This window comes from Streptopelia decaocto (assembly GCF_964273445.1).
Source record: "Streptopelia decaocto genome assembly, chromosome: 2".
Classification (NCBI taxonomy): domain Eukaryota; kingdom Metazoa; phylum Chordata; class Aves; order Columbiformes; family Columbidae; genus Streptopelia; species Streptopelia decaocto.
The window spans coordinates 35,154,998-35,175,995 of NC_138655.1; the positions used below are offsets into that span (position 1 = coordinate 35,154,998).

The 20,998-nt window shown below is 38.2% G+C and overlaps 1 protein-coding gene across 4 annotated transcripts in view; it reads left to right on the forward strand.

Moving 5' to 3' along the window:
- NCOA2 (nuclear receptor coactivator 2) overlaps positions 1 to 20,998 on the forward strand; it is a 189,739-nt gene that overhangs the window by 121,206 nt on the left and 47,535 nt on the right. For all 4 annotated transcript variants that reach the window (XM_082044207.1, XM_082044208.1, XM_082044210.1 and 1 more), the window contains 4 exons: positions 13,252 to 13,355; positions 18,199 to 18,376; positions 19,787 to 19,972; positions 20,863 to 20,964. In XM_082044207.1, coding sequence (XP_081900333.1) covers positions 13,252 to 13,355; positions 18,199 to 18,376; positions 19,787 to 19,972; positions 20,863 to 20,964 — 570 coding nt within the window. The remainder of the gene's footprint in view (positions 1 to 13,251; positions 13,356 to 18,198; positions 18,377 to 19,786; positions 19,973 to 20,862; positions 20,965 to 20,998) is intronic.

The following is a 20,998-nucleotide window of genomic DNA, read 5'->3' on the forward strand; positions in this document are numbered from 1 at the left end:
GTGTCCTTTAGATTAGTGAATGAAATGTACTAATCTCAACAGCACGTAAAGCAAGTAATTGAAGGAGAATTCATGTTAACTTGACTGTCTCTGTGGAGCTTAATTTATGGAATAGCAAATCAATTTACTGAGAGTAGTGACGATACTTCAGTCAAAAAAATAAGATCATCTATTATAAGGAACCTAGCTTTTGTTACACAGCTTTTATCTTTGCTTTTTAAAGACTGCGGCCTGAAAGTGATGATACAATATTTACTCACAATAGGGTGCAATGCTTTTCATACTGTGCTTGAATCCTGAAAACCTGTGGATTTACAGGACATTAAAGAGGTATTGATCAAAGACTCTGTCTTTAAACTAGAACCAAGATAATTGCATCTGTTCTTAATCATGCATTTTGTTATTTCTGTAAAATATTCTGCATACGGACAACTGCACAGTTAGTTAGAAATAGGGGTCCTCAAATGTGAAATGACTGAGGATATGAAAAACAATTACTACTTCAGCTTTTCAGTTCCTTTATGAAAACCCACACTGTGCAACTGAAGTTTGAAGGATGACGTGGCAAATGGTCAGTTATTTGCTCTGTCATGTACACATTTGAGCTCCTCATGAACGTCCTCAGGCAGATGGTTAGAGAGCTGAGACATATATGCCTTCTCTTCCCTTTCATCATTGAAGAGTGTTGGCACATTTCTATGTATGTTACAAGACAATGGGTACTCTAGTCTGTGCACAACACACTTAAACACACCCATACCCTCCCTCTTCCCTCTGAAAGCAAACCTCTCTTTAGCTCACAGAAGATCGGAGCAAATGTCACAAGACAGAGACAAAAAAGTACATAAAATTAAGTTCTGCTAAAGTAGGAAACTTTCAGAGGAGATACTCCATAACTGGAGATGCTCCAGATATTGCTGTGTTATCTGATACAGCATCCATGTGCCCCTTTGGAAGAAGCAGCAGTGTGGTACTGCTGTTCATGGAGGCTCTGTTCATCCCGAAGCAGAAAGGCCCATCTCTGCAGACCTTGCTTCACTTATTGACACACAGCGACGTGGAGCAACGCAGTGTCCTGCCCCAGAGCACTCTTCAACAGGCAAGGGCAGGATGTGGCCTAACACCTGGAATATGTAACCAAAGCCAATTCACATGTAAGGTGCAGATTCTTAGTGGAAAATTAATTGAAATTTGAAGCAACCTCATGAAGAAATTGGTGGGTGTTATAGATAGCCCTCCCAGTCAGATTTCAGTGTCCTTCAAAATAGGTATTCAGTGAGGTTATTGGCATGATGCAGGAGTCACTTGCTGAAACACTTTGGGATCCTTTACAGAGGTGCAGCTAGGTGGTTAGAGTGGTCCCTTGTCACCTTAAGATTTGTGAGCATGAAGAGTGTTGGCCTTTTGCTGGTACTTTTTCTTCTGAGGCACAATTTCCTAGAAAGACTTGGAACAGCCTGTGGTTCCCGTGATCTTTCTGGGGGAGGTGTCTTCCAGAGACAAGTTATTCTTTGTCAAATTAGGTCTGGGCCTATGTTCAGCATTGAAGAGGAAGTGTTTTAAGTGTAACAATTGATTCACCTGGAAATGGGGGGGGGCGGGGAACAAAAAAAAAAAAAAAAAAAAAGAGGAAGAGATGTCAAAGTTCTAAATATAGGTTGTAAAACTCAGAGAGACCCTTATTTAGACTGTTCTTGGTTTGGTTTAGTGTTGGGTGGGAAAATATCGAGGTATTTTGTGCCAATAACATAAAATTCTTCCTGTCTCACTTATTCTCTGCAAAACCTTTTACCTGCTAACTTGGAGGAAATATTTGAATGTTTGAGTTTATTTTTCTGTTCTTAGTTATTTCTTAATATCCCCCTTGACTTTTCTGAATGCAATACTCCCTGTGACTAGCTGTCAAAAGTGATATTTTATGTAGAGCGGATTTTATTTGTATTAACCTATTTCTCTCTTTTCTCTTGAAGGGCTTTATTTTTCAGCCTTTGCTGTTTTCTTTTCTCTCCTTTTAATTATCCTGTGTTTTGTCACTTTTCCCCCAGTTATCTTCTCTCTTGCCTTCAGTGTTGCTTTAGCCATAGTTTTGGGATCAGAATCACCATACCTGGGACAGTTTTATTCCATTCACTGTTAACTCTCACATACTGTTTTTTCTCTTAGTGCTGCAGTAAGAAATCAGCAAATAGTTTTAGGGAATCTGTCAAAACTTACTAATGACTCCTTGAGTGTTACACCGATTGATATCAATGACTATTGTGGTTACTATTAAGTTTAAAAGTTAAGTCACCATCTGTCTATCTGCTTGAGATTCTGATTTTAACTGGACATCATAATGCAGCTTGTCAGGTCATTATACTTAATGTTCAAAATATAATTATGTATTTGCAGTTGGCAATTCAAAATGTGAAGATGCCCAGTGAGCTTTTTTATCTTGCTTTTTTGTATCAGTGATACAGGCAGAGAAGCCAGTCCATAAAACCTTTATTAGATATAACTGAGGGAGAATATTGGCTTTCTCAGGGTCATCATGAGTTACTGTGTAAGAATATTCTTCCTTTCCCTGAGCTCTGTGATGGTTTTGGGCATCGTCATTCTTTCTTTCGGAGAAGCTCAAACAAGGAGCATATGTCATTTATCTCAACAGCTTAAACCCCTTTCAAAAGTGGGGGTTTGTGGGGTTTTTTTGTTGGTTTTTGTAGGCTGGGTTTTTTTGGGGTGTTTGTGTTGGGTTTTTTGTTGTTGTGTGGTTTGCTTGTTTGTGGTTTCGGTTTGTTTCATTTTGTTTTAAGAAGGACTTTGGCTCAGATCTACGAATGGCTTAGAATTCAGATACTTTATCTCAAAACCCAGTATCCTTAAATGGTTAGGCTGAGGTGGACCCATAATACTGTGGAGATAATTCTTATTTAAAGGTCTTATCTGTTGGTGCTCTAATGTACGAAGTGAGGAGCAGGCACCCACGTTCCTTTTTGCAAGTGCATAAGTAAATTGCAGACTGGAGGAAAAGGTTCTGGATTATCACTTCGCCCACAGTTAAGGGAACTGATGTTAAGGCAGGTCAAAGTTTCTCCTCAGAGGAGAACTCATAAAGCTCACTAAGAAAACAGAGAAAACAATATTGTTTGTGTTTAATTATTTTTCTCTTTATGGATTATACTGACATTTAAAACTAGGTGCTGATCCCTACTTCATGACTCTGAAATAGAGAACAAGAAATGATAATGCCTAATTAATTAAGTTTTAAGTATGGATCAGTCTATTCAAGGGAGCCCATTTGTACCTATCAGTTCTATTAGTAGGCATTTTAAAATGTGACAGAACAAATTAATGTAGTTGAGATTAAAAGCGGCTTTGTCTGGATGTAAATCTTAGCCACAAGATAAACCAAACTTTTCTAGGGTAATGAAAAAAAGATCTTTTAATTTTAGAGAATACGTTAAATGATATGTGTTACCAGTCATTACCATCCTTCTGATAGCCATGCTGTGTTCGAGATGTATGTATAGCCACTGCTGAAATATATGAAATGAATCTTAAACACAGTTTTGTAAAGGATTTGAATTAAAAAATTCCTTTAAGTAACTAACGTGCAGAACTAAACGGGTTCTTTTAAGAAGTGTGCTTTTTTTTTTTTTTTTTCCCCCTTCAGCTTTCATTGCAGTAATAGGAGCATTTCTGTTTCTAAATTGACTTAAATGTTTGGCTGAGGCCTGTGATGGTGGGTTAGCCAAGCAAGAAGAGGGGCCCCAGCTTCTATTTCTGAACACTAAGCTATTGTAGGAAGAAAACTTTACTTGTCCTTAATGATTTAGAGCTTTTTCGTAAAAGATTTATCGACTGTAATCTGGAAGCAGTAGGAGCCCTGTTATCCATGTTAGCATGGACACATTAAATTAAACTTGTTTCTGTTCTTCCTTAGCTGTCTTCAATTATCTGTGCTCCATTTTGGCCTGGGCTTCACTATGGAAATTTTTTTCTTTCCTAGGCTCACAGGGAGACCATGATCCATCATATTTCTTTTTGGTGCGCCATATTAGGTCTCCTAAAAACTCTTAACAGTCGTCAATGGCAGTTTATAAAAGCAAAAAGATTTTTGCCTGTTGTTGTGAATGATCTGGTGTGTCACAAAGATTTATCATCAGCATCCTAAAATAAAGAAGCTATTTTGTAATCATGGCAATGTGGCATTTGAAGAAAGGGAGTCATCTGTTTCCTTTTAACAGTTGGTTAAGTACATAAGAGTGAGGCTTCAAGAAATGGAGTCTGGCTAGATTCATATTCCTTTGCAGTATGTTATTTTGGCCTAAGTTTTGGAAACCTATAGGTTTAATTAGCTTGGCAATTGCATCTGCAGATTCTAGTCTAAATTGTTAACCCTTGTATCTTTATTTTCAAAATCTCGCCTTTGTTTTTATGCATCGAAGAACCAACTGGAGAGCTGTTAACTTTTGTGAAAGCAATACTTTATTTCTGAGACAGTGATGAAACCCTGTTTTGAACAAAATTATCACATCCTACCATTTTTCTTGTCTTCAAAAACATCAGTTCAGCCAAAAAATTAAAGAACATCAGGCTCCCACCATCTAGACATTCATATTAATACCGTTTTTGGAGATGAATCATCAAAACAAGATGAGGTTACTCATTAAGTAAATATCTAACACTTACAAAATTGTAAATGCCAAAAAATACAGTAAAATTTTCTGTCCTAATTCAGTACATACCAAAGAAAATAATTACTTTGTTAAAGAGAGTGATGCCAGATATTTGTATCAGATATTTCAGTGCAGAGGTCAGTTAGCTTGGCTCTTTCCTTTGAAATTCAGCCATATTAATGTAACAGATTTTAAGTCAATGCTGATGGATGTGTGCCATTCGTTATCGTGTACAGCTGAGTAGTTCAGTGTGAGTGTTTTCAAGTCTAAACACCATCTAAACACCAACAGAGGAAAATGTTTCCTGAATGTGGAAATGTTTGTGTGTACAGCTACAGATACATATATTTGAATCTGCTTACTTGATTCGAGACTAGAATGATAAGTGACTGATTAAATTGAGGGTATTTTTGGGTAAGGCACTGACAGCCAATATACTTGATAAACCATCTGTACTCCTGTGTTGTCCAAGTACTGTATATTAGGTACTTATAAAATATTGTAAATTGCACAACAACCAGTCAGAGATCTGAGGTTATACCATTTACTGCACGTTCCTAGGAAGTGTTAATGCAAAACAACCCCAAACCTCTAGCATTTAAAAATGTGTTTTAAGCTACTGAGAATTACGAATTCTCAGCACCATCCTGGATTTTGTCCTTTTGATAGGGAAGTCCCCTGGACAGGCAGCATCTTTGGTGATTAATTTATTTATGCTCTTTCTCTCATCAGTCAGTATACACTGTAACCATATTGTTAGTGATCTTTTTGGAGAAAAGAGAAACAATGTAGCTTAAAAACATGGGAATATAAACACGCATTTGATTTGTCAGATCGGAAGTTAAGCACACCCTTCCATTTTGTATAAAAATGTATGTTAAAAGAACTCAAATATTTTAATAAGCTACGACCTGTTTAAAAATTCTGCAGGAGTGAAACTACACCCAGTTGTATTTCTTTCCACTTTAAAAAAAAAATTAGTGGGAAAAGTTTGTGTTGCAGAGTGTCCAGGGGTCAACAGCTGAAGGTTGTGATGGAAACTTACTTCCATGTTCGAGAGAAAAGCAACAACTTTCCACTCCCAATGTGGTAGTTCAACATATCCTCATGGTTTAAAATGAGACATGGAGTGAGAAATCGTTTCTGGATCCAGGATTGCTTTTAGTCTTATCTCAGATTTAACTTAAATGGTAGGATGGTGGTTGTCCTGCATCTTTACTGGTAAATAAAAAGACTAGAAATAATCTCAGCGGAGAAATTATTTTACTTGCTAAGTTGTTTTGTACTTTTATTGTGTGACAGGGATGGATCAAGCTGTTGAGGATTTGGGGGGGGGTTATAATTCTGGGGTTTACTTCAGTCCCCAGTCCTTAACCTGTCAGAAACTGGTGACCTCCTGAGGTTGTCCCAGACGTGCCTAATCCCTGCTGCTGCCCTAAACAGATAAATGTTGGAGTGGAAGGTGCATATTTCTGCAAATAATGCTGTATGTGTAAATAACGTGGTTATTCATAGAGGGTGAGACTCTGCCTCAGTGCTCTGAATGGCGTCCTGGGGCGAGGGGAGGAAGGAAGGGGCACTTCCACCCCTGCTGCCTTTCTCCTTCCTCTCTTCCAAGAAACACACCATCGAGTTTTGTAATAATGAGAGAAAAAAAGGATCATAGATGTGACGACAGAAAAGACAGGCAAAATGAGAATGGGGAAGAGAAACTAAGGAAAAGGTAGTAAAATGTGTATTAAAGTATTTAGCAAAAAAATACATACAGAGATACTATGTTTCTTTTTGTCTGGTAGGTAAATATTATTCTTGGTGAGTTGAATTTCATGTTTTTTTGCCCTTGATGGTCTAATTCTTTTCCGGTTTAACTGAGCTGGAGGCAATTATTTCTCAGACAGTACTTCCAACGGTAGTTGTATGGGGTGACAAAACTGCTGACTTGCACAAAAGAAGAACGATTGAGAAATGTCAAAATTATTAAGAGAAATGAAACGAGCTTTAGTTTTATATATTATTAGTTCCATTTGTTGCTATTACTAAATCAATCATGGTTTTTCAGTGCTTATTTTACTTTCAGTGTCTAAGAAAATTTTATACACTGGCTACTGTTACTGAATTTTTCTAAGCGCAGACATCACTCAAAGCTTGAAAACTCCGTGAATGTTTACTTATATGTGGTGTGTTTTTGTGAGAATGCAAAGCTTTTCGCAGAGCTGATGTCTTACTGCTGCTTTGGCAGGAAGGTGGGACAGGTGGGTGCAGGACAGGAGAGGGACCGCATCAATTACAAGTTGGAAACACCGCAAAGAAGGAAAGGCGGCATTTTAAGTGCCGTTACTACTGGGAAAGTAGTCAACCTTACAGCTTTCCAAGGGCTTTTAGCTTAAGCCCTGGCGTCATGTACCATTTAAGTGTGCTTCCATTACCCGTGGTAAATATGAAGCTAAACAATATGGGTGTTGATGAGCGGAGTGGGGCATGGGGAGGCGTGGGGCAGTGCTAGGCCGGGCCTGGCTGAGCTGGGCTGGGCGAGTGGGCTGGTGGGTGGGAGCATGGGCTTTTCCAGCCAAAGAGGAGCGGAGCTGTGCTAACAAGAGGGTTGTGTGTCGGGGAGGTGGGCAAAGCCGTGCTCTTAGCTTGCTCGCAGTGAGTAAACGTGCTGAGAAAAAGTGCAGCTGTGCTTTTTTAATATGCACTGCAGGAGATTTCAGCAGGCTGATGATATATCGTGCATTAATGTTGAAAAGATAAACACATTTGGAGAGCACAGGAAGGCCTTGTGTTTTTATGTTAGCAGAATGCTTCCTAATGAATAAGAACGTGCTGCTGGCTTCACAGAGCCATATGGCAGCTTTTCTAATTTTAGTTCAGTGCAGATGCATAATTCTCCCTTGTTTTACCTCCTAAAACCTTCCTGAGATGTTGCATAGTTTTTCCTGTAAGACTTGATCTATAGTTTCTGCGGGAAAAAATGTATTTGAGAGTCCAATAGCTGCTTTGCTCCGGACAGCTGTATGCTGTATGATGAAAGAGCAACCTCACTACATAATCACTTCCCTAAAATAGTAGCTAACTTTATTCACAGGGATGGGATAAACTGGTCTTAAAATTGATTGCTGAAATAGTTGCTGTTTCTTAGGCACTGGTCTTTTGAAAGATTACTGACTTTCAGGGAGAAAAAAACAACTTGTGGTGAGGCAGTGGGAACTGGGTAAGAAACGTGCGTGTGGATATCAAGTTCCATGTGGGCTGTGGATCGTAGTGCTTTGAATTACGCGGCTACAAGGCAGAGCTGCTTTCCCTGTGGTTAACCAAGCATCAAAATAACTTACACGTTCTCACTGCTTTGCTTCATCGTGTGTAGTGATCCAAAACTACTCATATTACCGAATACAAGCTTTCTTTTATTGTTTTGTTTTGGTTTTGTTGTTGTTTTTTTGGTTTGGTTTTCTGTTTTTTATTCAAGTCAATACATTTGAAGGTACCTTTTGTATAACCCTGTTCATGTTGAAAATCTCCACGTCTATTGACTGTCCGTAACCACAGTCAATATCAATACTTAGCAATAGTCATACAGAGATGTTATTAAATCTAATATTTCAAATGTTATTATTAAATGTAATACTTAAAACTGTAATGTCAGCTAAAATATAGCAGTTTGCTAAGTATACTTTCTATTACATATTAACGTTAGTTTTTAATACTTTATCTACCCTCATCTTTGGCTAGTTACATGCTTCTGCTGTTTCCTTGATTGTTTGGATTTTATTTTTGCATGGCAATTCAGGAGAGATCAGAAGGACCACACAGGCTAAACTTACAGATATGAATGAGGCAAGACAAAAGTAACTGTCTAATGCATATAAAAAAATGTCCAGCATTCCACCAGCATCTCTTTTTTGCTCCTCTTGTTCTATGAAGGACTTTAAGTGTTTCTCCTATGACAACTAAACTAAATGTGTGTTGGTGTAAATTTTCTCTTTCAGATTATGCTTCATGTTTTTGCAATCCCTACAGAGGCTATGGGTTTGTTCTTCAAGAATGCATTTTAGTTTTGCAGAGAGCATCAAGGGGGAAATATTTCTGTAGCTAGTTTCATTAAGGGAGCTGGAGTAGACCTCAAATACAAAGAGAGCTTTTCAGGTGGTTCGGCTGGTCCTGCCTACCTACCTACCTCTAGAAAAGGAGGGTTTGAAACAACCAAGAGAAGGCAATGGCTGTCAGTAGTGCTTATGAGTCTGCTGTCAGAAATCCAAAAAGAAACCGACACAGCTTGAGTTGGGAGGAAGGTCTCCTAAGTTAAAATGTAGCAGGGAGGCTTAAAACTGTTGCATTTGACTTCTCTTTCTCTGACTTACTAATTTCTGTTAAACTAATGTGATTTCACAAAGGTTTGCTTTCAGAATCTAGAATGAGCTTCAAATAAAGCTTGAGGCTTTCCCACTGATAAATTTGTCTGAAAATATTTGTGAGGGCTTTTTTTTCTTATTTCTTCTGCATATTAACATAGAAAAGTAAATACAATTTATGATCACCGAGGAGATGCTCAATTGAAAATATTCATATGTATTTTAGCATATGCAATTGCTAATGCAATTGTAAACTTACCCACAGTTTAAAGTCTAAATTACACACATCACTAAAATGCTGCATAACTGGATGTATATATTCCTTATAGTATCTCTCTCAGCAGTACTTATATTTTATTTAAATTTTTTTCTCTCTCTCTCTAGGCTAAACTCCTAATTGAGTGGAGTTAATCATTACTTGATATGCATGAAGTTTATTCTGCTGTAATTTAGATACAATATGCTTGATCCCTAGTAGCCATATTCCTAAGCATGGGGTCAGTTTCTAATTTAATGCTCCCTCTTCAGTGGAGAATTCCTTGCATGGAGGTGAAGCCATGGGAAGTCCCTTTCCACCCACTAACTTCATCTGCCAGCACAAGGCTGTATTTCTCTTTCCATCCTAAACCTCCGCTCTGGCTTTGCTGCTGCGCCCGTAGGGTGCCTGGTGACACTTTCCCGGCGTTGTACATTTACTTGCACAGGGACGTGGCTGTTCTAGGAGGCAGCACCGCTGGAAGGTGCGAGATCAGGGAACCGGCTCCCGCTCTCCGCATTAGTGGCCAATGTGGAAAAATGTAGCGGCTGTGGTTAGTCACAGGATAATACCAAGCAATTCCCACGGGGCTGGAAAAAAAGGCTTCTGAGAGGCTTTGCAAGGTTGGGCCTCTGCAGCTATTTTCCTAACCCCTAACATTCAAAAATCATTAATCTAGTGTAGAAAAAATAAACTCTCTGTGCTTTTGATTTGCTTGTAGGGCCCCCAGTGAACCTAAAAAAGATGGGAGAAGTAGAAAAAGGAAAAGCAGACTTTACATTTTTGCACCACTACTTAACACCAGAAGGTGAAACTGTTAAGAAAAACAAAAAATACTGACTTGTGATAAATGCATGAGTGTTGTCAGCAGCAGAAATTCATGTATCAGTTGGCTTTTTCCAACCTTCCTGCAACAAATTTTTGTTCTCAATTAGCCCCACGTGCTGTATCGCTGAAGAAAAGATTTGCATTTCATGATGCTCCCCATGCCTGCCTGTCGGAACGACACTGCTGACAGGGTTTGCACTTACTTTTCCTGTATGTGCTGATATAGCCTTCATGAGGGGCTTTGTAGTTCAGTCAAAAATGGATAATTTACTGCACAGCTCAGCATTATCAGTAGCTGCAGTTTATGGCATTGACATAAGTTACTGCTGCTCCTACTCAGAGGCTGTCTGAGGCCGTGGTTTCCTATACAGTGCTGCTTAAATAAGTGTGTAGGGACCTGTGGCCTGAATGCATAACCTCTTCTAAGCTCTCCAGCCACTTAACTTCTTACACAATTAAGTTACAGATCCAATTATGAAGTCCATAATTTTGGAGTGCTTGTGATTTGTAGAGCTTTTCAGAATGCCTAACTAAATGTCAGGAGTAGTGTAGTGAACGTTGTCGCCATCACTGCGAGAGGCTGGCAGGCAAATTTTGTGTCTAAATAGCCTTTTCGTATTTTCTCTGTTCATTTCACTTTTCTCCCTGAGCAAACACTGTGTTTATTGCTTCCACAATGGTGTTTGGCCCTCTGTGGAAAAGGGTATCTAAGGGAAAATTGTGAGGTTGAATGGTTGTGAGGGACAGCTGATGACGGAATGGAAGCGATCAGGGATCAAAGGGCTGAAATGGAGAAACGGGGAGGCAGAGGAGAAAGCATCCACTCTCAGGGACTGGATGTGAGGCTTGAGAGATCCTTGGTCTGACCTGGTATCGCAGCTTCTATGTTAGTTACTGTTACAGTAGTTTAAAACTTTCTTCTTTTTCTTTGTATAAAGCCTCACCTGTGTGCCTAAAAGAGAACAGTTGTTTTTACAGGTATTTTATTGGTGGTTTGTATGATCTCCATGGTTGTAAGAGAGAAAAGAATCCACAGCCAGTATTTTATATTCCCTGAAAAACAATCAGTAAAAGTAGTTTTTGTAAATCAGTGAAATCTGATGTTATATACATACCGGGTAGTGAACGTGCTTGCACTCCATTGCCATACCCTATCGGCAGCCCCTCCATTTCTAGCACATAGAGAATAATCCCATGTTCTCCGATACTTGAGATGGTATCAATGGCTGAAGCAGTGAGGGGATGAAAGCAGGAAGCTGGTATCCATATCCATTATAACATTTTGCAGCATGAAACCAGGGATCACTTTATGCTACCAGGAACAGATGGGAAACAAATATAATCACCGACTTTATTAAAAGCTCAACCCTATTTTTAGAATCTTGTAGAATTCTTTCACAATTTTTAAAACATGTTTTCAGTATTGTACCAACATATGGTGCCACCTCTGCTATATTGTAGTATGGGAAGGATTGTTCAATTTTTTTCCATTACACTTGATCTCTGCTTTTTGCCAATAAAAAAAAAAAAAGAGAGCAAAAAGAAAAAAAGAAAAAATCCCACTGCAGTCCTTGGTCCTAACCAGAAATAGTAATTTTGTATCCTAGTGAGTTTAAGGGATAGAGGAAGTGTTAATAGTTATATCAAGTGTATTTATTTCTATCAAATTTTGCTAATCAAATTGATTTAAAATTATTCGGTTAGTTGCAACAGTCCATCTTCAGAACAATTGTGTTTCATCATTATTCACAATGGTGTTATATCGTATATGAACATACCCTGAGAAGACAGCTAAGATTTTTGTGACTCTTCTTTTCATGAAAGCAAGAAACGGTAGAAATCTAGGATGAGAGACTACCCGAGTGACCAAAGCCTTGTTGCCAACGGGTGATCTCTCATAGGAGAACACTCAGGGGTTCTCAGAAGCGGTTCCTTTACTGTCTGTCTAAGCAGCGTATATTCACATTGACCTTATAACCTCTGCCAAGGAAAGAGTTCAGAGGAACTTTGGCTGCAGTACTGTAGATATACAGATAGTGCAAAATACCGTGTGTACATTCAGATACATTTCAGTTTGTATGACTGATGCTTTAATTTCCAGTAAGGTTGATTTTTCCAAAGACCCTTTGCTCCATCTGCATGCGGTACTTTCAGTAATTCCTGTAATTAATCATCTTCTGGTTTGTTGTTGTAGAAGGCATAAATTCTTGTTATCATAATTTCTTTAATTATTTTTAATATTTTAGATTGCAGTATAGACCTAGCTTTTACATAATTGCTTGAAAAATAATAAAAGAATGTTTTGAGTGTAGAACTAGCATCAAATAAATACTTGTTTCATTAACTTACAATGTAGAATATGTATTTTATACAGTGTTTTTATTACTTTTATTACTTCTCCCTTAAACACCACTATCTTTCTTGGAATAGAAAAATTAATACAGTCCATTACTTGATAGGAATTATAAAACCTCTTGATTTGAAAGTTCCAGTATGTCTGAATATCTCTTACATTTGGAGTTGGGTGTGATCTGTGATACTATATATAACATATGTGGCATTATGCTCCAGAAACCTTAAATCATTATTTTCTTGCCTGTAATTTTCAAATACAGCACTTGAAATTGTAGGGAGTTTTAGTAACATATTGGTAAATAAGGCAGTATGAAAATTATGTGATAGTGAAAATGTGGGTGGAGGCATGGGAACAGAAATGAGACTGCTGGTTCTCGGTACTGAAACAGTAGATTGTGGACTTATGTTTTTTCTTCTAAATATAGCGATTGTGGAAAAGTTGTGCAGCTGCGAGCTTCGCATGCTCTTTTAGATCAGTCTCTTAATACACCTTGATCCTCGTTCTTGCTCATTGCACCTTCATAAGGAGCCCTTGTCTTTGCCCAGTGTTATGTTTTGTAGTTTAGTAAAATATCTAGGAGCAAAACAGCAGGAGTTATTTTGTTTGTGTCACAAAACTTGAAAACTGAGTAGCAAATATACTAGTTATGCTTCTGTTGAATCATGATGGGAGACTCTTTGATCTCATTTTCAGAACTGTTGCACTGTAACCATCTCATAGCTAGTTTCAATACTCTGTGGGCTCTTACTGTCTCACTTAAAGAGTACTGCTCTGTCATTTAATACATAGTTTTCTTTATTGCAGAGAAAGCAGCAGCAGCTAATGAAGATGAAGTGCAAAAAGCAGATGTATCATCTACGGGTCAGAGTGTCATCGACAAGGATGCACTTGGACCAATGATGCTTGAGGTGAAGAGCACAAAATTCCTTCATTTAAGCCAATTCTACTCCCCCTAGGATGAAGACCAGTGTAATAAAATGACAAAGTGCGGTTGGAGGTTGCTATAGAAGAACTGTCAAGAGAGACAAGCCATCCTGGCTACTTAGGATTACGTCACTTAAGAGCAGGCAGCATATTTCTGTTGGGTTCAGTGATGAAACTCTCTTTAACTTGGAGTGGGGAGAGGCAGAGAAAGAGATGATTCAGCTGCTTTGTAACACAGGCAACTTGAGGGGCTTCAGTTGATAGCAAGTCTTGGGTGTCTGCATTGTTCTAAACCACGACAGATTTGGAAGACCTGATGTACCTAAAAATTGACTTGCATATGCAATAGTATGCATGTGAATAACTAATTCCTCTGAAATTGCATGTCATTGCTATACTGTTTAATGGTTTATCACTTCAGCACTCACAGCATGACTCTTCCCTCTAGAATATGAAAGTAATCTAGGAGAGTTTTTCAAGCCATGCATTTCAGTTTGGTCTGTTAGGATTCCTGTCTGATTTTAGTTGTTATTTTGATATCCCAAAGCACTGCATGCATAGGCTGCCTAAAACCTAGCTTCTAAATGCATTAATGGTAATGTTGGGTAGGTATGTTATCTGGGATCCTAACATCATATGCTGCTGTCCTTTGACACAACTCCTTTATCTGCTTAAGCTCACTTGCAAACTGTTTATTCCTGTTCTGACTGTGGGCTTTATCTTCATGGACAAATAAATGTTAGTTTAGATAAAACAAAACACAAACTCTGAATCAAGCTAAAGGAACCAGCTTTGGCAGCAGCATAATTATTCCATCATTTCTGAATGTTGCAGATGCATGTTATAACAGTTTTAAGTATTGCATTTTTTTTTTATGACGTACAAAATAAAGGCTCCAAAATCACCATAGTAAACATAAGGAAGATTAGACAGGTTGGAGTGAAAACATTCTTCTTTGAAAAGTGGGGGTAACAAATTAATTGATTTAATATCATATTATGCGTGCTCACTGCTGTTGTTCTTGCTATCAAACACGGTTAAACATCCGTCTCTTACATTGCTATGTTAAAATTTGTCTTTAATTTCCTATTATTTTAATCTCTTTTAATCACAGGGAAAAAAAAGGATAAGATGATTTTTTTTCCTGGCTTATCTTGCATGATTGGCTATTGCGGCAAACATGACATGTAAAATCACCCGTCTGTTCCATTATTCCATTTAATTTAGTTTTCCTTTGCAGTAAATTCATTGCATATTAACAGTGAATGATTGTGGAACCAAATTAATATATCGTGGTCCTTTTGCACCAAGAAACTTAAAAGGACTGAAAGTTGTTATACATTTGCTGTGAAAACACTACAGATACTGTCTTTGTGTCTTTGTCTCCTTAAGGAAATGAATTAAGTTATTTCATCTTTACAGAACCCCTTTATGCAACCTCTTCAAAAACCTACCGTTTTCTAGTGCCAAATAGTAATAAAAATGGCAATGCTGATGTACAGTTTATTAGTTGATTTGGTTTAGAAATGTAATTGTCTGTTTTTATTAAAGAATAAAACTGAAGAATCCTCAAAATAGTGAGTGTTTCCAGCTGAAGAGAGTAAAATTCATCATGCAGCTGCCTCTGAGGAATATTTTAACATATTTCTTGGTTAAAGCAGAAAGCAGATAGGAGAGGGTGAAAAAAAAAGTCACGAGAGAGCTGACAGCATCTCAAAGAACACAAATATATTTTCCCTTCCAGTATGTCACCTAAAATAATATCTGTTCTCCTGTTTTCTCTTCTAGCATGCTGTCCATTATTTGTTCCTCCATTTTACCAGTAGCCCTGAAGAAAAGTTGTTTATTGTGATCACATACATCTGGAGACAGAATTAAGAAATGATTGCAGAAGTGAAAGCTTCTAAATGATTTAACTGGCTTGATGCATTAACTTGCTCAAAAGCCTGCTGCTCCTTACCTACAAGATTAATTTATTACTAGAACAGAAAGCAATGAGAGACTGGCATATGAGGCCCTGCGTTACTATAGGTTCAGTTGACCACTTCTGTGGTCATCTGTAAGGAGCAGCTGTGAGGAAATAGCACAGAGCACTTTCTTGCCAAAGAAGTTGCTATAGTAGGAAATAGTAGGGAAAACTGAATGCAACATTCATAATCTCTTGCTTGCCATCTCTGTCTTTGAAAGTTTTCTCCTTAGGACTCCAATAAACATCTGCTACGGCTTTGGTTTTGCAATCCCTTTGAATTAATGTGAGTATGGACCACTGCCGAGCAGAATGGTTCAGCCAAACCCACACATTTCTGCCAGCTCTAAACACCATGTGGTTTCATGGTGGACCAGTTCAGGGGACTGATGTCACTAGCATCTGGGTTTGTTTTGGTTTGTTTTGTTTTTTTCTTGCATTAGTTTTCAGCCGACTCTGCTCTCTAGTTCAGCTCTTCATATCCTCAGTCAGTACAGGCAGCTGTTGTGGTGTAGAGAGCACTGAACCAAAGAGGCCATGCTTACATTGGCTTCATGCAGTGATGAATTGCAGTCTTAAGTCACTAATCCACAACAAGAGATGCTGATAGAAAACTGTATTAGAGCCTCAATTAATTAAATCTTGTAAGTAATTGTTAGTTAAACTAAATACTAGTCAGCAAGAAAATGTCATAAATGTTACAAAAGCACGTAGAAAGGAGGGAGCTCTCCAAAGACCACGAATTACCAAGAGGAAGCAAGAATGATCAGAAACATAAAGAAAGCAATGATAAAAAACAAAGTCAGAGATGAGAATTTGTGACAATTAACAGGAGAGAAAAAAAGACCTATTTATCTTATTTTAGAGGCAGTCACGAAAAGTACGTGCCTCTGCATTGTTTGTGGGTTTTATTATTTTGTAATTTAAAAATAGAACAAACAAAGCATTTGGCAACCATTAGCTCAGCCAGTCTGCTGGTGTGTTATGTTTTCACTATCCCTCCCCTTTAGCAGAATCATTAACTCACTTTGTGTGGGAAGGGCCTGTGGAGCTTGTGTAGTCCCATCTCCTGCTGCGAGCAGGTCCGACTAGAGCAGGTGGCTTGGGTTCAAGTCCAGCTGAGGTTTGAATATCTCTGAGGAAGGTGATTTCACAGCCTCTTTGGGCAGCCTGTTCCCGTACCTGACCACCTTCATGGTGAATTGTTTCTTTTCTTGTATTTCCATTAAGTTCCCTGTGTTGCAGCCTGGGTTTGTAGCATCTTGTGCTTCCCCTGTGAACCTCTGAATACAACCTGGTGCTGTCTTCTCTTTAGCGTTCTGCTAGGTGGCTGAAGACAGAAGTAAGATTCCTTCTCTTTTGTACTGTCTGGATTTGCTGGCTGCTTGGTAGTGTACAATATTTTAGTATGTATCTGCAACCCGTGTACATGAGAACTGCCTGCTAAGACCAACACACAAGTTGTACAGTATACAAGTTTGATCATATCAAAAAATGCCACATGCCTGTATACACTTGCTATGGCAGCTCCTCCTTGTTAGACTTTTGCAGCAGCTATGTTCTGGTTTAGTATGGATCCACACGCTTTTAATTAACCCATAATGAATCATGGGTTGCCTGGTTTTCTGACTTGTTTCTGTCCCTGGAGATGGCATAACTAACAACTGTTCTAATGATTTCCCACCAATCGTTAGAGAGGTGAATAAATCAGGCAAAGCTGCAGAAGTCTGTATGGGTTAATTTTTAATTGAATGCTTAGACCAAAAGCTTTAAATTTCAATTTATACCCCTTTATCTGCTCATATGACATGAAGTTAGAGGGATGTATTCTGAAATATTTCTACCATCCACAGTCATGCTTCCATCTTCAGGAAAATAAAGTTTGCATGAGAACTTCATACCGATAGTCAAATTTTTACTTGATCCTCATCAGGTAGAAGTGATGTGGTATAATATTTGGCTTAGGCTTCAGATAACATAGAGCAGATATGCTGGAAAGAATGCTGCAGCTAGGTTGTCACCATCACAGGAGACAAGGTGGGAAACCAATCAGAAGTGACTGATTTAGACACTTCCTTGGAGAAACTTTCAAGTCCTTTGGAATACCATGGAGCTGAATTGAAGAGGTGAAAGTCTAATTCCTGTTCCCTGGATCATGTGTGCACTGAATTAAACTGGTGTCAAATAAAAACAAAACAAACCAAACACAAAGAAACCCAAACCAAAACAAAAAAAAAACAAACCACAAAGGCAGTCCTGGGAGTAGGGACTAAAGCTGCTCACTGCCTGCTCTCTGCTCCCTTTGCCCTTCTATGCTCTTAACCTCTTGCATTCCTGGCTGTGTGGGGCCTCACATCCATGAAGATGAGTTGCTGGGCATGCGGACAGAGCCTTTTTCTTTCTGCCAGTGTTTTCCTTGCCTTGTGCCAGCACATCTTATGAAGTTTTCCTGGGATCAGTCTCCATGTGCTGCATGGTGGAGTGCACAGGCTCTAGGTTTAGCAAAAGCAGCTTCTGGTCTAGTTTTCTTACTTCATAGTCAGGCGGATAGGTAGCAACCTCTTCCACTATTTTGGTTTGTGTGTTTGGGGCAGGGTGGTGGTAGTTTATTTCCAAGTATGGATTTCACTGGTTTGCAACTTCTTCACATTTCTGTGCTTTTACACTGGTTTGATTTAAGTGAGATCAGTCGCACAATCTGAAATGTGTCCTTTGCTGTTACAGACAAGAGTATAAGAACTGGGATGCAGAAAGATTCATCTAAGTCTTCTGAAGGGAATATTTATTCTCTGGTTATCTTGTTAATCTGATTATTTGCTGTTGTGTGTCTCTCTCTCTACTTTAATTTTTTCTCCCTTTAGGCCCTTGATGGGTTCTTCTTTGTAGTGAACCCAGAAGGTAATGTCGTGTTTGTTTCTGAGAATGTGACGCAGTACCTAAGGTACAACCAAGAAGAGCTGATGAACACAAGCATATATAGCATCCTGCATGTAGGGGACCACAATGAATTTGTCAAAATCCTGCTGCCAAAGTCCTTAGGTATGTTTCTTTTCCTCATATGGTATGCCATTACTTATTTAACTTTGATTTCGTGAATCAGTGTTTCAATAACTTAAGTTAATGTCCTTCCCCTACTTACAGTTTCATCATATACGCTCTATTTATTTTTAATGTATGTATAGGCTGTATGAATGATTAATATTGTTCTCAAAAGCATCTTCCACTCCTTCCAGATTCCTCTTTGTTAAAATTACTCTTAGTAACTCTTGTTAGTTGATACTTTTAATGGATCTCCAGAGTGAATCACTAAAAGACAGCATTAGTTATGTGAACTCTCTGTTAGTTCTCTATCTAGGCTGGTTATTCTAAGAATGGCCCAAGAAAGAGGGAATATAAAAGAAAAATCAGAAAACTCCTTATAGTAGAATTTTTATTGCAGTGTTTTCAGCCTCACCAATATTTACCCTTATATTTAAAAAACTGTTTTCGTTAGTCGCAGCCATTTTTAGATTCATATTAATATTGGTTTTAATGGCATTGGGTTTTGGAGGAGGTGAAAAGAAAGAGAAAGTCAATACTGGGCATCTCATTTACTCACAGCAGTTTAAAAAGTATTATGCAATTCACTTCAGCATTTTATGACTTCACTTATAAACCCCTGAAGAATCAAAAATGTAAATGGCTAAATCCCATAAATTACTGCCTTTATTGCATTTTATGACTGAAGAGGGCAAGTGACAAGTACTTTAAATACAACCCTGCAATTTCCTTGTGTGCTGTTACATTGATTCACTCTGACTGATGTCCAGTACCTATATTTGTGCGTCTCGGGATTTTGTTTCCTTTTATACTTCTCTTAAGCACTGTGTTAGGCTTTAGTTTTATCCATCACTGCACCCAGGTCATTCTCATCCCTTCAGCCTTTCCCATTGTAGCTGAGACTATGTGTTTCAATATATTCCCGATTGTACTGCTTCCTGGGTTTTTTCATATCTATTAGTTTATTTTCTTTCTATTTCTAAACTGGACACAGATTTTTATACAATGCTGCCATCTCTTGTGTATTAATCACTTAAATACAGTGGACAGATCCTACATACTGCCTTATTTCTTCCAGGCATATAGATAAACTTGATCTACCTAGTAGGCTTTTCACTGTGCTGCATAACTTTCACATGCACCAATATTTAGACTTTCATCCTGTTTTTCTGCTGTGCTGTTGTAAGTCACTTGAAAAAAAAAATAGCTGAACAAGTTAGCAGTGCTCTTAAATACAAGAATTTTATAAATTACCGTGTTATGTGCTCTAATATTAAAAATAGATTGTTGCTGTTAAACAAGCTTGTTTCCCGACCAGTTTGCAAAACACCTTGATTAGTTTCCTGTGGATAAGCAGCAGAAATGACTGCTACCAGATTTATCTCACTATATGATCTTTGCTTTGCTTAGTGAACGGTGGATCTTGGTCTGGCGACTCTCCTAGGCGTAATAGCCATACCTTTAATTGTCGGATGCTGGTAAAACCTCTTGCTGATCCCGAAGAATGCCATGATAACCAGGAAGCACATCAGAAATACGAAACTATGCAGTGCTTTGCTGTTTCTCAACCAAATTCCTTCAAGGAGGACGGTGAAGGTAATTACCACTTTCAATTTGTGTTAGTATTTTCTCTTTCCATGCTGTTGCGGTACAGCAGTTTCTGTGCAGTTGATAAAGTGAGGGGAAATTGATGAAGTAGCTTCTGAATCCTGAAAAATTGAAAAATGTTAAGTTTTTTCTTTTTCATTTAACTATAGAACCTTCATTTGGATTGAGTGTATACACTTGCATGCACCTATTTGTTTAAGCCAGTATAATTGAAGTTGACAGTAACGCTGTTTACATTAAAGAGATATCTTGGGTTTGTATCACTGCAATTTTAAGAATGTAGCTGACTGGGAGGAAAGTTTCAATGGGCAGTTTTTTGAATTCTTAGAATTTGAAGACAACTGTGGTTCACCATTTCCTTTACCATTTACTAGTTCATCAGGTAAATTTCCTCAGATTATATTTTGAGTATTCAGATAAGTAAAAGAGGCTTATTGTGAAGCTGCTTTCTCAGGGACTGCAAGCATTTGGGGCATGTTTAAGAAATGTGGCTTAGAAGGTACAAAACAGTGAGTGTTGAAGAAGTGTGCTCTCTGTGCATGCAGTATATTCTTTTTTATTAATTGTCTCCTGGCTGGTGGAGCTGCTACAGGTGTATACATAAACAGGTGCCAATAATTACGGGCTGTGGTAGAGTCCTTGATAGTTTTTCTTCTTGAAAAGAAAAACAAACCAACCTCTCCTGTGTTGTTTAAGGTTGTAGATAATAGTGAAGATGTAAAACCACTGAGTTCTATCTGTCCTCGTATTGATACTGAATCTATTCTTTTGATCCAAAAAGATTTGTGGAAATTTTACAAGGGGTTTCTGAATTCATTGTGGAAACAAAATCTTCCTCTTGTATACAAATTACTGAAGTAACGTGTGTTTTTTTTAAGATTTGCAGTCTTGCTTGATTTGTGTTGCAAGAAGAGCTCCAATGAAGGAAAGACCACTTCTTCCTTCATCAGAGAGCTTTACTACTCGCCAGGATCTACAAGGTATTGTGAAATAGGTTTTTTTCGTGTCCTTTTC